Genomic DNA, 16507 nt, shown 5'->3' with positions numbered 1-16507 from the left:
CATCTACAGCTAGAAGAGCGATAACTTGGCCAAAAATCTGAAGCACGACATGCCACATGAGTTTTGAAAATCAATAAATAAAATCCTTATCCACTGCATTTTGATCAAACACAGGTGACTTTTCATTCATTTTGGCTTAGATAAGGGAACTAATGTTTTTTCACAACAATCACCTTTGACATTAACAAATGATACTGAAATACAGAAGAAGTTGTGATGCGTTTCCTACCTGGATGAGAGCTTTCTTGTCAGCACGAGGAAGGTTCTTGGCCTGCCTCTCAGCCTCCTCCCACTCCCTCATCACCTGGACATGAAGCGGGTCACACCAGGGACAAACGCATTACAGACTGACAGACATTTGGACACCTTGACAGGGCGATATCCCAGAGAGAAATGTTCAGGACGCACAAGCATACCTGGGACATCTTTTCACGGTGTTTGGCCTCTAGGCTTTCCTTGGCCTTCTGGAAGTCAGAGTGTTCGCTGTCGTCCCCGGGAGATTCGAGGTACCGATCCACGGCGTCTGGAGGACTGGGGGCTATGGTGGGCACTGGTGGAGGACAAAGAGTCCGGAATCAAACACAGTGCAGGGGAGAAAACACCCAGAGGATAAAAAAGAAAACGAGTAAATAGAAAAAAAACACTGATTCCAGTGTGTCCGAAACCCACAATGACATCATACGGGGTTTCAGTATTTCAGACACATGAAGTTCAAGTGTGTTAAACAACATACACTATGTGTTAGCTACATACAGATTGTATTAAAAGACACACCGGTTATCAGGGGACAAAGGATGATTAGTTTCAAAGTACAAGTGCGTATGTCTATATGTAATGTGGGAGCCTGGAGATAAGATTAAAAGTGCTGAGTCAGGATCAGGGCAGGCATTGCACCACTGAGGAGTATGGGTGGAAACAGCAAATCAACCCATTAACCTTTAACAACACCCTCCCCGATTCACACACTCACCGTCACGGTTAACACACTGCAACAATCAGCTGGTCAAGACATATTTATGACATCCTTAGAGACCCACAGCTGCCCGGTCAGACTACTACGGAGCCGCAGCAGCAGCAGACCGTCCCGCTGCAAGGCATGCAAACACACGTGTGCAGAAATGCATGCAGACGCATGCCAACATTCAACGTTCGGTATTTTTTACGTTGCATCGTCCACATGCTGTAAGAAGTATCAGAAGTAACAAATACTGACTACAGACCAGAATATGAACTAGTCTGTGGCTGAAAATGGTCCCCAACAGATTCTATATTTACTCCTGTTTGAATATTAGCTGAAACTACAGTACCCAGATGTTTAAGGCCATCACCACACTTTATAACAATACACTATATATCTGTGACAGATGTTTAAAGATCTATTTTTTTTCTCGAGGAAGGAATGGATTTTATGCTGAAAGTCACAAAAAGGGCAGAGTGATGCTTTGTTGGTTTTAGTCTTTTCATTGGATTTGTTTACAGAAATATAGAAAATCCTCAGCCTTATCATTTAAGCAAATGACTATCAAAAGGTATGTTTTTATCTTGCTGAGACAATAATCCTAGAATACTCAACACAAGACGAGCAAACAAATCCACCTGTCAGTACTCCGAGTGGTTAAGAGTCAGGACTCAGGAAAGGGAGAGACAGTGAGTGAGACGGAGAGACAATCTGCAGCAGCCTGAGGACAGGAATCAGGCTCGTGGCCACATCGTGGTTCAGGCGACTCTGGTCCTGGGACTTACACGAGCTGCTGCAGACAGCTAGGCAGTACTCCTCCGAGTCAAAGTTATTCCTGTTGCCCCCACAGCCCCCAAACAAGAAGGGAACACAGCGGCCCTTCTTAGGCAGGAAGTACCAACGCTCCAGCATGGCGTGACAGGGGCCCGACTCAGCACGAGCCCAACAAACGGCTGAGATATGTACACACAGGCAAACGCAAATTAAAGATCAAATAAAAATGAATGCAAAATGGGAGCTTGTTACGTAAATCAACAAACCACATGATGAAAAACAACAAATGGATGAACACATGTAAACAAAGGGTGCGTATGAGCTCGATTTCTCACCTCGAACGACTTCCTCAACTGATTCGGTGGTGGTGGTGGTGGTGGTGGTCATTGCGATGTTAGCATTGCGCTCATCGCTATCCCGTTCATCGGTCACGTCGTCGTCTTCCTCCTCATCCTCATCATCTTCATCATTGTCGCCATCTCCGTTCTCATCCCTTTCAAAAGTCTCCGTGTCGTCGTCGTCGTCCTCTTCTTCGTCCTCAGCGATGGCTGCCTCTGTGTCGGTCGGGTGTGACATGCTGCCGGGAGAGCAATGTTACATATATATTACATATTTAACATCATTCAGCGATGTGTCCTTCAGGCTGGATGAATGTGTGCGAGTGATGGTACCTGTTATCAGAGTATTCGGCCTCAGCTCCGCCCCACCAGACGTCTGACTCCTCCCCTTCCAGCTCCGCGCTGTCCGCCTCTCGCTCCGCCTCCGCCGGGCAGCAGACAAACTCCACCCCTCGGAAACGGTCGATACCACATGGCAACAGCATCCCGTAATCATGGAGGTTCATGGAGCGGTCTCCACAGGACTAAATTTAATAAACAAGCAATAATCATGACATGGTAAACCTTGGTGACTGGAGATAAGGAGCCCCACACTCATAATTCAGCTCTGATGCACAGATCATTATCATAATAGAAAACCAGATAGAAAAGGAATAAGTCAGAAGAAAAAGTCACTAGCAGACGTAATGATTGAGGCGAGATAACAATAAGAAGTTCATGCAGTAGCATTGAATGCTGCGATTGTCTCACCTCTTTGGCGACAGTGTGCCAGTGCAGATGGCTCTCACACTGGTCCATTCGCTCCTTGTGCAGGAACTTGCACTTGTCAGGCACGAGCAAGGCATCGCTCACAAACTCCCCAACTGCAACATGAACATTCATTTGCTCAGTACAGGTAGTTTGTATATCCATTCTCAACCACACACAAAAACATGCTTGTTAACATAGAACTGTATCAGTAAAAACCGATTACCCAGGCAGCGGTATGGCACCACAATGTGTGTGTGACTGCGGCACTGCTTGCGGCCTTTCTTGCACCAGTTCTGGATGCTGACGGGCTGGTTGGCCTCCACAACATTTGTAATCTGCAACTCTGGGTACACCTGGAGAGAAGGGAGAGATTTTGATGTTCTTGCTACATACATTAACTCTCACTCTCTCACACTCTCACTCAGTTTAAATACCTCTTGGCAGTACTGCAGGATGCCCTCCTTGGTGCCGATGCAGCTCTTCGTGCCCGAGAGGTCAGACTCCCATTTGCCACTCTGCACATTGATGTGCATGTTGAGCTTCCCGCAGAACATGGCCACCTGGGGCTCAGTTAGCAAACCCACAGAGTCATCAGCAGGCACCTGGACAAGAGGGAAAAAAATGAAGATTGATGGTACCAGACTGGCTAAAGTATAACTTACACTTGAACATCTCCTACAGCGTATATGTATACTTAGCTCCTCTTATGTTGTTCTACTGCCTTTCACATACAATCCAGCTCATACATCTGTCTCTCTATGCAATACTGGGATCATTAAGTACAAAGGCCTCTTGAAAGTACTTGATAATATTGTAGCACATTTAAGTTGTTATATAAATAAATAAATAAATAAAGGAATGTGCTACTGGTTTAAGCCCAAGCAAGGAAAGACACTCCGTTTTATCCCATTGAGCTCATAAGCCAGTGAGCTCAGCATTACAGCCACAGGGTAGCACGTGTGCCCTTTGTTAGCCAGTCTTATGGGGTTTTAATCATTGCTTCTATTAAAGAACGTTCAATGAGCGTTCTTTAATATAGAGAAACTTACTGAAGCTCACCAGCTATCAAAATCAAAATATGAGTGGAAAAACAACCTCTTCTTTCAACTGAACCGACTTTGGTCTCCTATTTTTCCAATGGGACACAGCTGGTCTCCATTTATTGTTTTCCACTTGTTTTTGCTAGCGTAAACAATTGGAGGATGTTTCCAATTCTGGGCCTTGAATTTTTTCTGGCAGAAATCCAATAGACTGATGCTGCAAGCTGACATTACTCTAGCCACCAAGACATCTGCTAACAATCTTTAAATGACTAATTCTGGCTTCATGCTATGTTTGCTTGTGAAGATCTGCATTGCTGTGAGTTAGTATTATCACCTCATCAGCAGATTGCGTAACGTCATTCATCATTTATCGAGGTGCGCAATTTCCTTTGTTTAATTGAGCGCCTTGCATCATGCATCACTGCAGTCCTGCTCATAATGTCGGAATCAAAAAACTTAAAATAGGAAAATACAAACTGGAGCAATAAGCAGTTGGTGCATATATCAGTGGATACTTGAACACAGAAAGTGTGTTACAGGCTTCATTATAAAATAAAATGGTGTTAACCTGCGCTTCAAATCGCACAAGTCTGAGTACATCAGTCAATGGGCAATTGTTCACCCCACTTATCATGGCTTATATGGTTAATTATATGGCTAATGCCAATCAAATCCTGTTTGTTGAAAACACAAGACAGATATATCAAGCCATGTGCTAAGCTACCAGTAAAATGCTCCTATGCATGTTAGTATCCTATTACACTGAGACAACCAGTCAAACCTGGTGTTACACGGAGCTCAAATACACTGTGACTGTAGAGGTGTTGCAGCAGGCCATGCCACATTTTATCATATCTCGGTATTGTGCTGCAGGGCCTGTGTGACACTTTCAATTGTGACTCAGCCTGCAGCTTAAAAAACATGAAAGACATACATTAAATGGATAGGCTATAAAGCTAATCTCACCAGACATATATCACCCTGTGAAAAAAAAACCTATCTTAAAATAACAGAAAAATAGTACAGCAAAGATATAAACTATGACCAGTATTGTAACAAAATAGCAAAGAAAAATACAACAGAACATGATTTCTTTCATGCACCTTATCCAGACCAGCGACAGAGCAACTATAGTATCTCAGGACGATCACAGGTATGACAATGTGGTGATATTAATTGATGAAAGGTCTTGAATGCGGCCTTCGTCAAAAAAAAAGTGTGTCCTGGATAATTCTGCACAGAGACATTTTCTCTGCAGCACACAGGGGTTAGTTTTGGGTGGGAAACCAAGACTACTGTCTCCCTAACTTGATTGCTCTCCTAAATGTAGTATGGTGATGAAAAACCCACTGTATGCATCTACTGATTTGCATTAAGCATTGTAGCATTGTGTTCATCCTATATCCAGGTGATCCTAAGCTCTGTGTCTCCCTCGTCCTGCACAGCACCAGAAGCAGCAGCGAGCTGCAGGCGCCATCTTGCTTGTGTCAAACTAACAAAAAAAAAAAGGCTGCATCCTTTTTCCTTTCTTCTCAGGAATATCACCACCCTACAGCTGCAACGCTGCTGGACTAGTCCAGGTCGACGCAGTAGCACTGCTAATTAGCATAGCTAAAAACCTCTATTTGTATCAGGGGGTTTAACTTATAACCAGCTGTGCTTAACGTGCTGTCTGGTATAGCTGGTGTATGGACGTGCCTATTTTAAACCGTTAAGATGTTAAAGAAGACCAACCATAGACTGTATATAAGAAGGCAAACTCACTGCATACGACGTTGTGTGTCTTATTCTGGAAGAAGCTAACATTAGCACTAGTTAGCTGTCTACACCCTAGCCACTGGATTAGCTAGGTGAATTAACGTAGCTATCTAGCTAACGTTAGCAATAAATAGATAACAGCTAATTATAACCCTGCAACAAGTCGTATTATAATAAACATAAAACAAATTATCCTCTTATCTAATCAAAACATGTCCAACACGGCAGGGCCAAGCTGTCAATCACTGACATCTAACGGTGGGCCTTGGGAGCATCGCTGATCATATTAGGTTTGCTGATTCTACGCAGTGAATCTGTGCGACAACCCTTTAATGTTGGTGGACACGTAGAACAATATGTTCACAGCTGTCAAGGGAAAACCAACTAAACGTTACTGGATCAAACAAAGAGTGGGCCTCAGCAAAGCCCAGTAATCACGTTATCTTTGGTAGCAGCACGGCAGATAATAACCGTTAACGCTGCGCAGTCTTCGTGTCATAAGTGGACGGCTTTAACCGTATTTTATAACGTCTTTAATCAGATTAGACACGACGGTCGGTTTGATGGCTGCTGTGGCTCCAGGCCCGCAGACGGCTCACCGACTCCCACGGCTATGATTCCTCCGCTGGTACGTTACTCACCTCGGACGAAAGCGTCAAGGTCGCCACCAGTAACAGCAGAAACGCCGTGAGCTCTCCCATGCCGTCCTCCCGGTATCCAGCACCCCCTTTATGTTCACGGTTCTTCCGTTAGAAATATAAAAGTGTCAACGCAGGTGGTAGTGTGTGTGTCGACAGCAGCGGCGGCTGAAGGGTTCCCGGTGATCCCTCTCTGTTTAGCTCCCGATGGTGACTGTGCTGATCCCTGGATGTGTGTTTGGATTGAGCTGGGGCGGGGGAGTCTGTCTGTCTGTGTGCGTGCGTGCTGTCATGCCAAGGTAATCGCATATGGAACCCAGAGCCTCTACCCATTTATTTGATAATATTGTATATACCTTATCCAATAAAATGCAACATTGAATAAAATAGTATTGAATTATACCAATGAGTTATGGTCTGCCTGACGCATACTATTCATCGTAGGGGCTTTTAACTGCAAGTTGTTGTCTTTTTTTCCTGAGTGGGAGGCGGATTTCACAATACGCGCCCTGCCTGCCATTAATTTCCTTATATTTATTGACGAGTGTACTCCGGAAACTCCGCCGCTGAACTTTCACTTGGTTTCAGTCACGCTGAAGACGGGCGTGTGTGGATTCATGTTCACGGGCTGGGATTTTACTTTCGGCGGATCTAGCAAATGTAATCAAAACAATCCCACGACACGGAGTAGAATAATGATAGCCTAGAAAATGTGATAGGCTACCAATTTGACCGCATATTCCTCACTTGAGATCCATAGTTATCCACCCGCGGGGTGCAACATGAGGACCTTCCTTGGGGTGTTAATGGTGGTAATTGTCTCAGGTAAGCCTTCGCATCATTGAAACTAGAGTCTGTTTCTGAAAATGTGTTCTACAGCAACCGCAGAATAACCACGCATAAACTTTTGGTATTTAATTAATAATAATAATATTTTAACGAATCTAGATGGAAAGTTTGAGTGTTTACAGTATATGATATAATGCCCCAGCTAGCTATAAATGTGTTACTTTAGCAGTCGTTGGCAACGATAATCTTAGATGTAGGCTGCCCCAACAATGCTCATTAAATACTATTAATAAATAGCCTAAGTAATGAAGAAAATCAAGCAAATTTAATGGAACAGTGCAGAAGTTAAGATATGTATATATAATAATATAAAGTTGGTGTATTGTAGTTTGCTTTGCAAAGCATTCCCCTTAATTAAAATACATAATAAAGAACTTTCAGTTCTTGTAAGACTTCAAGTGGCAAAGTAAAGCAGTTTTCATACTACAAATCCCCTCAAGATAAATCTGAGGGGATGTGAGATAATTAAATTAATTGGATAGAAATCAAGAAGGAGGAAAATTACTTGAAGCAACAAAAGTAAAATACTCATTATGCAGAATGGCCGTTTTCAGAATATATCATTGAATTACAATTATCGATGCATTAATGTGTTCATTACTTTAATGTGGCAGCTGGTAAAGGTGGAGTTCATTTTAACTACTTTATATACTTAATATACATAAATATACAAAGTAGCTGTCAACTAATATTGGCAAATAAATGCAGTGAAGTAAAAAGTACAATTTCACCTCTGAGATGTAGTGGAGTTGAAGTATAAAGTTACATAAAATGGAAATGCTCAAGTACAAGTACCTCAAAATTGTACATAAGTATAGTACTGGAGTAGCCTAAATGTACAGTTTACATGAGCACACCATTCTTTATAGATTGCCTCTTAATTTTGTTCTCAAAGGATACCAGATTGATGCATATAAATCTAAAATGTACAAAATTGCATTACTTTTTCTCGCTGTAGTTTGCCCATGCCTGCTAGAGGGTCAGAGGGTCACCCACAGCCTCTCACAATCCTGTGAGAAATACTGCCCAAACCGGTTTTAATTGTCTGGATATTTCTCACATCTTTGTTGTGGTTTGTGAAAATGTATTACTATTTTAATTTGACCTCAAATTGTTATTTAAATGAACTGAATGAGAAGTTTAGAGGGGTAAATGTCTTTTTGTTGGAGCTGCTCACAACTCATAGATATCTGAAACATGGCAAGGACACCCAACCTCACATTGATTTTCAATAAGAGGTCACGAAAGAAAAACATTGTGTGCCACTGGTTTAACTTTCAATTGTGTTTTGTATTTCGTTATCTTATCAGATTTTTTTCAAATGTAAAATCTTAATTTAAAAAGAAATTTGGGACTTTTTGGAGTAAAAAGTACAAAAATTCCCTCTAAAAGGATGTGTGGTGGAAAAATAAAGTAACATGAAATGGAAAAACTCACGTAAACTACAAGTACCTCAAAATTGAACCTAAGTACAGTACATGAGAAAATGTACTTAGTTATTTTCCACCACTCGGAGCAGCAAATCAGCAGACGACCACTAGAGATCACTTTTTTGTAGTTTACAGAAAGTTTATCAGTCTTTAATACATGTTCAGACATGGTTGTTTGTTCTGATAATAATTAAAGCAATGATGAATATTGGTATTTAATATAATTTAGTAGTCCTTACACTCTTAATTTAAGATAATTGCTGGGAGTAACTTCATGTAAAGGCTCTGTACTCTGGTATAAATGTGCTCCAACAGACTGCTGGAAAACCTTGACATCAAATTCAACATTGGGTCTTCAAACTGGGAGTACAACTCTGATATTTGTCAATTTGACTAAAACGTCTCTCAGTTTCACTGAACTTGTTTTGTCAAGTTTAGTGAACTTAACTCAGTTGGTTTTATATTTGCACGACTTATGAGCCCAGAAGTTTAGTTCAGTCAACTCAAATTTTCAAGGCAGATGTGTTTTCAGAAACAAATTTGTATCCCTATTTATCTTTTCTACTCTAGGTGATGACACAACTATTAGAGGTTTCTTAGAAGACAGTGTACTTCTGCCATGCAACTGCTCAGAGTTGGACAAGGGGTTTAACTGGCAGATGGAAGAACCAAACCCGATGCCGGTGTTCAGCTTCACCAAGACCCTTACGAATAGATACAAGGGCAGGACCAAAACATTTCTGTCTGAGAACCGCAATAACTGCTCTGTTCTCCTCACCAATATCACAGCGGAGGACCAGGGGAAATACAAATGTTCGTTTCACAGTCAAGATACGTACATGACATTCGATGTATATCTAAACGTTTCTGGTGAGTCATTCATCCCTTATGCATACCTGCAGTATTTGATCACTCATTCATGCACCCATGAATTTACACATCTTGCAAAATTTGAACTTGAGTCTTCTCTCACCAGCGAGCAGTGTTTGTCAGACAGAAGAAACTACCCTGAACCTTGGCTGGGAAGTAAGGCCTGGTAACTATTTGTTTTTAACTATTTCAGAGAGGATTGCACTTACATTTAGCCCATTACTACTCCACAGTAAATGCATTACGATATTATTAGTAAACTCGGCAACAATCATAATACAACATATTGTAAAAGACATTAACAAGTAAAGTGTTGTTTAGGAGGTGACTTCAAATTATTTTGTTATGTAAAGCATTATATTTTTGTAATTTTCTTCCACAGAACTTTTCCAGGACCCAAGACCCCAACCAGTAGTATGGATAAGATCCTGCATAAAATTCATCCCCATTGTGTCGGTGCTTGGACTTTCCCTTCTCTTGTATTCACAGTAAGTAGTCATAACAACAGAGATCGTTATTCCATGTGTCTTGTATTTGAGCTGTACTGGTTGAACCAGAATTGCACAACACGTCTTACAGTTGTTGTTAAGTCGAGCCTGACCACTTTTGCTCTTCAGTGTTGAAACTTGCCGTTGTAACTGGATCTCTCAGTGGAATTTATCTTTCCATGTCTTTTGTCCTACAGGAGATAACAGAGGAAACGAGAAGTGAATACCAACAACGTCTAAACACACAACAAACCCCAATGTCACAATGTAGGCGTCTACATTCCACCAAACTGCCACATTCCACCAAACTGTGGTTAACATCATGCCCACTCCAAAACTGTTTTACAGGCAGGTTTCATCCTGTGTTCATGCCACGAAAAGGAATGAGGTGTTTCTGAAAAGGATGTCCAGCTTGACAGCTTTTATGGATGTTTGCAAGGATGTGTTAATCTTTCCTTCAACTTCAAGGACTGTGAAAGGAGATTGCCCTCTACGATAAGAAGATGAAGTGATACATTTAAATGTAATCAGTTATCAATCATCACGCAACAAAAATAGATTGCTGGAAGTGTGCACTTTTGTGGATTCTGTGGCAGGTAACGATGACGGGATTCATATTGATATCTGCCAAAGTTCTGCATTCTTTGGAAAACTGCCTTGTTGACACGGTAAATTGCCAGACCATTCAGATATACTCCATATACTTCTTTAAAGAAAAACAACAGGGAAGTGAGACATTTAATCACATCACCAATGTACCTGGCTGGTATATACGATATACTGTAACCGCTATACTTCTAATGTGAGAAAAGTAAATTATTAATACTTACAGATTTACTGTAGATATTTGAGGTAACTTGATCTGATTTTGCAACACTTAGCAACCATTATGTAAAATATGAATTCTGGGGTGATATACAGCAATTGTATTGGTCATTGATCCTTTATGACCTTTGAGGGTGATATTTATACAGCGCAATATCAGCACTATATGCTTTGTAAATTCTATCTACTGTGATTTCTTCATAAATGTCCTTGGGCGAGCTTCTTTTCGTACAACAGGGTGTGTGAAAATGCAGCGTGTTCTTTTGACTTTGGGATATAGTACTTACACTGAATGTTGTTGATTTGCCAGATTTGCCTTAAGGATATTGAATTCATTAAAATTTGTAGAAACTTACCCTGTAAGAAACACAAAAAGTTTTTTTGTTAAATTACAAACCTAAGTGATCAAGAACATATCAATATTTATTGCAAGATGCAAACAATGTACTCGTAAATACAAACGTCTCAGCCATTCATTCATGTAAAAAACAAAAACAAACAGATTCTCCTTCTGGAGAACATGGCTGGATATAAAACGTTCACATTCACTCCACTCATATGAACAGATAAATGGTCATCTAACATTGTCGTTATCATATAACAGCTAGTTAGCCAACTGTCACCTGATTCCTCTATTTACAGCAGAGCTATCAGTGAGTCATTACGTATGACGTAGTGACAAACCCGGAAGTGATACAGGCGCTAACTGGCTTCTACCTCAGGGCGAGCAAGTATAAATTAATCTACATGTGGAAAAGAGTTCTGTGTGTTTCCACAGGCTGGAACAGGACTGACATTTTGTCCACGGTAAGGCAATTCTGACAGATAGGAAAACTAACTGCTTTAAGTTCAGTAAAGTGGTTACATATGAGCAGAGTTGGTTAGCTTGATGCTAATGTGTCATGAACTAGCGTCAGATAGGATATAAACAACGTCAATGTAGCTTAGAAGAGTTGGCTAATAGTCAACTTACATTACACCAGATAGCGTTAGTCTCCAATGTGTTTGTAAAAACTTGAGTGAGGTTGACTACCATATTTTAAATGCAAGTTAAAGGGACAATTCACTCTCGGACATATCTAATGCTAAGTGAGCTGCTACAACCAGGAGAGAAATGAGACAGGTGCTACACTAAACCACAGGTGGATCATTACAGGTGTACATGTTAGTCAACTATTTGAAAAAGAAAAGAAAAGAGTGTATGGTTCACTTAAAAGTACTTTAGGCAAGTTAGAAATAGTTATGGTAATTTTTTTCACAATCTTTTTCATGATTATAATCTAAATATATTTGAAACCCAAAAATATAGATTTTATAATGACATTTAACAGAGAAAAAAGCTAATTCTCACATTGAAGAATTTGGAAACGGGGAATGCCTTGTTAAGAAATCGTATAATTAAATTGTTGTTGATTAATTGAATTGATTTAGCACAAAATGTATGATATTTTTGCTTTTAAAATTATTAAACACATTTTTTTTCATTATCAAAATACTTTTGTCACCAATTAATCTTGCTGTTTACCAACTAATCAATGACTAAACTAATCATTTCAGTGAGGTGCACAGCCACACAAGGTATCCACAATGGGCCAACGAAGGAGATCAGCGGCTGTGAATAAGCCTTCAACTCAGAGAGTCTCTGGAGCTCCTGCAGAGGTTGCCGGGGTCCCCAGCAGGAAGCACAACATCTGCATGGTGTCAGACTTCTTCTATCCAAACATGGGAGGAGTAGAGAGTCACATTTACCAGCTATCTCAGTGTTTGATTGAAAAGGGACACAAGGTGGTAATTGCCACGCATGCCTATGGCAGGAGGAAGGGCGTCAGGCACCTGACCAACGGACTGAAGGTCTACTACCTCCCCCTGCAGGTGATGTACAACCAGTCCACGGCCACCACCTGCTTCCACAGTCTCCCACTGATGCGCTGTGTGTTTGTAAGGGAACGCATCACTGTGGTGCACGCACACAGCTCATTCTCCGCCATGGGCCATGACGCACTGTTCCACGCCAAGACCATGGGCCTTAACACGGTATATGACTTCTTGTGTGCCGGGTCTCAAAATCATTACGCTGCACATAATCTGCTGACATAAACCTAAAGCGTGTTATCGTTTACAGGTGTTCACTGACCACTCGCTCTTCGGCTTTGCTGATGTGAGCTCCGTGCTGACCAACAAGCTTCTGACTATAACACTGTGCGACACCAACCACACTGTGTGCGTGTCGTACACCAGCAAGGAGAACACGGTGCTCCGTGCAGCACTCAACCCGGAGATAGTGTCTGTTATTCCCAACGCTGTTGACCCTACCGACTTCACCCCCGACCCCTCTCAGCGCCAGGGCGACAGGATCACTATTGTTGTGGTCAGCCGTCTTGTGTACCGCAAAGGTACAGAGAAGCTGTTCGTGTTTGACATTTTAGCTTATAAGTTCATATTTCTGCTGGACAACGGGTGCTCAAATTGTAGACAGCAGAATGTCTTGGTGAATAAGACACGGTCCTTTTTTGTTCAAGCCCTCATGTTGGCAAAGTGTTCACAATCTCTTCCTCTGTTAAGGAATCGATCTTCTTGGTGGAATAATCCCGGAGCTCTGCCTCAAACATCCGGATCTGCACTTTCTAATTGGTGGAGAGGGACCGAAGAGACTCGTGCTGGAGGAAGTGAGAGAGAAATACCAACTACATGACAGGTACCGCTGGAGGACATTTTTTACAATAGGGGGATCACTTAAACCTCTTTAAGAACATGCTCTTTGTAAGAACATAAAATGACACCACTTTAGCCGCAATATTGAGTTGAATGTCGGGTATTACTGTTGCAAAAGCGACATTTTATGAACAGAGAGTTGACTCTGGAAAACATTTTGTGTTGTTTTTTTTACCACTTGCCCAATCAGGCAAGTAAGTTGCTAGATTTACATGGCGTTTTACTTGCCCTGGGCAATCGGGCAATCCTTACTGTTTAGCCCTGGAAGCTGGTATTATTTGTGCCTCACTCCTTTTGAATTGGTTCACTTCAGGGTCCGTCTGCTTGGGGCATTGGAGCATAAAGATGTTCGTGGAGTTCTGGTGCAGGGTCACATCTTCCTCAACACGTCTCTCACTGAAGCGTTCTGCATGGCCATCGTAGAAGGAGCCAGCTGTGGACTGCAGGTGTGTTGGCATTCGTACAATAGTTTAAGGTTAGGAAATTATAGCAAAGAGTCTTTCAGTTCAAAGATAAATTCATCATTAAAATCACCGTGTATCGTTGGATTGATGGGATAATCTTAACACTCATGGCCATATTAGGTGCAATGTTTCCTATATCTAAGAAATACATGTGGAAGCTGCATTAACTGTGTTTACATTTACTTTCTACAACTCATTTTAACACAGGAGAAGACACACTGTCTCCCTGTGTCTCTCACTCCCTGTTTCAGAGAAACCTGCTTTCATTAGATGCGGAAATAGTTATTAATATGTCCTAAACGTTCTTCTTACATTCATGTCGCAACACAAAGCATTGTAAACCACCGATTTCTACAATTTATCAAATGTATACAGTTATTTACTGCCAATGGCTCCAAAAACAGGAAGAAAAGAAGCATTTCTGAATTTCAAACCAACCAGCTCTACAGAAACCGCCCTTTCAACTGAATAGAATTGGCTTGACACAGCTGAAGGTTTTGAAGTGTTCTTGTCACAGATTTCCCGTGGGTGTGTGCACGTAGGTGGCTGCTCAACTCGATCTCATAGCACTGCTTAAAATATGTTTTACACTCAAAAGGGAAAAAATGGGGCCGTCCGCGGACAGTTTGTGGCACAAAAGCAGCCATGGGATAATAGTTGCTATTATCCAACATTGACATAGAATTCAGTAAAAATCCATCACAGACTGATGAAGCCAGTAGAAAACGCGCAGTAATGAGCTTTTTACTTTGGTGTGTTTGTATAAAGCGTGTACATCTAGTTGTTTTATTTTCCAGGTGGTGAGCACTCGTGTAGGGGGCATTCCCGAGGTGTTGCCTGAGGAGTTGATTACCATGTGTGAGCCGACTGTGCGGGCGTTGTGTGCTGGTCTGGAGACGGTCATCGCCCGGCAGCGTTCGGGGACCGTCCCCTCCCCCGCCTCTATCCATGCTCGTGTGCAAACCCTCTACACCTGGAAAAACGTTGCTGAGAGGACTGAAAAGGTAGTTTCACCAACTCAACTTTCTTGTATTGAAAATAAATTAATCAGTTTCCACAGATGAACAGTTGACTGTTCTTCATCTGTAAATTGTGTTCTCACTACAGCCCTCACCCAAATACACACTAAAGTCATCAAGCAGCTGCATCTTGTATCACTAATACAGTTCCAGTAAGAAAGCCACGCTTTCAAAATAAGGTGCGGTGTGAGGGGAGCGATCTGCTTCCCGACCTGATAAATGTACACATAGATACAGCAATCTGTGTTCTTCTGCGCATGTAAATCAACTGATGATTCACACAGCTGAGGGCTTCCCGCTGAATGATCCGCGGTGACTCTGATCACCGCCTCCTGTGTTCCTCCCAGGTGTACGACCGCGTGGCCAGAGAGGAGGTGCTTCCCCTGGACAGACGTTTGCGGAGACTGAGGGCCCACTGTGGCCCCGTGGCTGGCTCCATCTTTGCATTCGTGGCCGTTTTAAACTTTCTGTTCCTGCTGCTTCTGCAGTGGTGGGTGCCAGATCGGGTCATGGACGTCGCCGTGGACGGCACCGGCCCTCACGGACTGTGGTGGCAGCAACCGCACAGTAAAGTCGGAGCTCGTTCTAAAAGTGCCACGAAGCAAGTGGCAGAATCCAAAATGTCAGCATTGTGATCAGTCCATACCTCTGCTTCACTTCCAGTTGCTAACATGGAGCTATATGTTGTCTCTGTGGTGCCATCTGACATTTGAAACATGGCTGCTGAATGTGCTCATGGTAACCCCAGACATTGTTTACATTTACTCATCAAAAGGGGCCTCTTGTGAAAGCATTCTGTCAAAGACTTGGAATTACTTATTTTTATATTTAATCATTAAAATGGAAACCTGTGGCACTCGTTGGAGCTCTGAGCAGAGGGAGTAAAGGGCTGGTTGATTGTATTCACACTGAGAAACAAGATGGCAGTAAACTACTTTCAGTTTGTGCAAAGCTGTATGTAGATGAGAGCAAATTGGTTTATTTGTCTGACTTTAAAATCATGAATACCCATTGTTTAATCATTTGAGATGTTTCATATTTATAAAGCACCAAACCTTCCCAGAGAGTCCACTCTGGAAAATAAACTGTACTTTCTAATGTTTCATCTGTTTTCTGTCTTCTCACTACAGCATTGTAGTAGTTTCATCTTTCTAAAGACCAGTACATTATGCGTAGAAACACATCTACTTTCTTAGAATGTTATGAAAGAGACTGTGGAATGAAGAGTGCCAGACAAAACACAGATTAGCTGTGAAACAGGAGGTGATAGAGATGGGGTGGCATGGCTTTTAGAGGCCAACAGTGGGGATTTGCATTGCGTCGTGATTGGAGGTTGAACATTATATCATGCATGCAAAAAATAAACTTGCCACATGAGTTCATGTGGAGAGAGCTAAAACAAAACGTATAGGACTTTATAATGTATTAAAATTGTGACGGATGCCTACATGTAGAGCGTATGTCTAGTCAATTCTTTATAAGTAATCATAACACTTAAGTCATGTAGGGGCGAAATACTTTAGGGGTTGAATTATGTTATAACAGAAGATGGATAGCGCTCCTCTTTCACCCAGATATCTACACGGAAACT

The 16507-nt window shown here is 41.8% G+C and overlaps 2 protein-coding genes across 3 annotated transcripts in view; one reads left to right on the top strand and one right to left on the bottom strand.

Moving 5' to 3' along the window:
- LOC116395537 (amyloid-beta A4 protein-like) overlaps window positions 1–6653 on the bottom strand; it is a gene marked incomplete at its 3' end in the record, with an annotated part of 7481 nt that extends 828 nt beyond the window's left edge. Inside the window, exons 1-9 of the mRNA XM_031869518.1 lie at window positions 6263–6653; window positions 3255–3422; window positions 3044–3173; window positions 2821–2933; window positions 2404–2594; window positions 2068–2309; window positions 1744–1911; window positions 417–550; window positions 230–304 (exon numbers count right to left, since the gene is read on the bottom strand). Coding sequence (XP_031725378.1) covers window positions 230–304; window positions 417–550; window positions 1744–1911; window positions 2068–2309; window positions 2404–2594; window positions 2821–2933; window positions 3044–3173; window positions 3255–3422; window positions 6263–6322 — 1281 coding nt within the window. The remainder of the gene's footprint in view (window positions 1–229; window positions 305–416; window positions 551–1743; window positions 1912–2067; window positions 2310–2403; window positions 2595–2820; window positions 2934–3043; window positions 3174–3254; window positions 3423–6262) is intronic.
- A 4541-nt stretch (window positions 6654–11194) lies between these two features.
- Window positions 11195–16019, top strand: piga (phosphatidylinositol glycan anchor biosynthesis, class A). 2 transcript variants are annotated; one of them, XM_031869520.1, is made up of 7 exons: window positions 11195–11528; window positions 12279–12755; window positions 12844–13114; window positions 13284–13416; window positions 13747–13879; window positions 14695–14901; window positions 15264–16019. In XM_031869520.1, exons 2-7 carry the CDS (start codon window positions 12309–12311, stop codon window positions 15549–15551), a joined length of 1479 nt encoding a protein of 492 aa, XP_031725380.1. In that variant the 5' UTR covers window positions 11195–11528; window positions 12279–12308; the 3' UTR covers window positions 15552–16019. The 2 variants fall into 2 exon arrangements, with proteins under 2 accessions (XP_031725380.1, XP_031725381.1); XM_031869521.1 differs by having other exon boundaries at window positions 11195–12755.
- The last annotated feature ends 488 nt before the right edge of the window (window positions 16020–16507 follow it).

This window comes from Anarrhichthys ocellatus, unplaced genomic scaffold (genome assembly GCF_004355925.1).
Source record: "Anarrhichthys ocellatus isolate YVR2014 unplaced genomic scaffold, GSC_Weel_1.0 scaffold47, whole genome shotgun sequence".
In the NCBI taxonomy this organism is placed as follows: domain Eukaryota; kingdom Metazoa; phylum Chordata; class Actinopteri; order Perciformes; family Anarhichadidae; genus Anarrhichthys; species Anarrhichthys ocellatus.
Note: the sequence above shows the minus strand (reverse complement) of the source record. Positions and strands in the feature narration are given on the sequence as shown.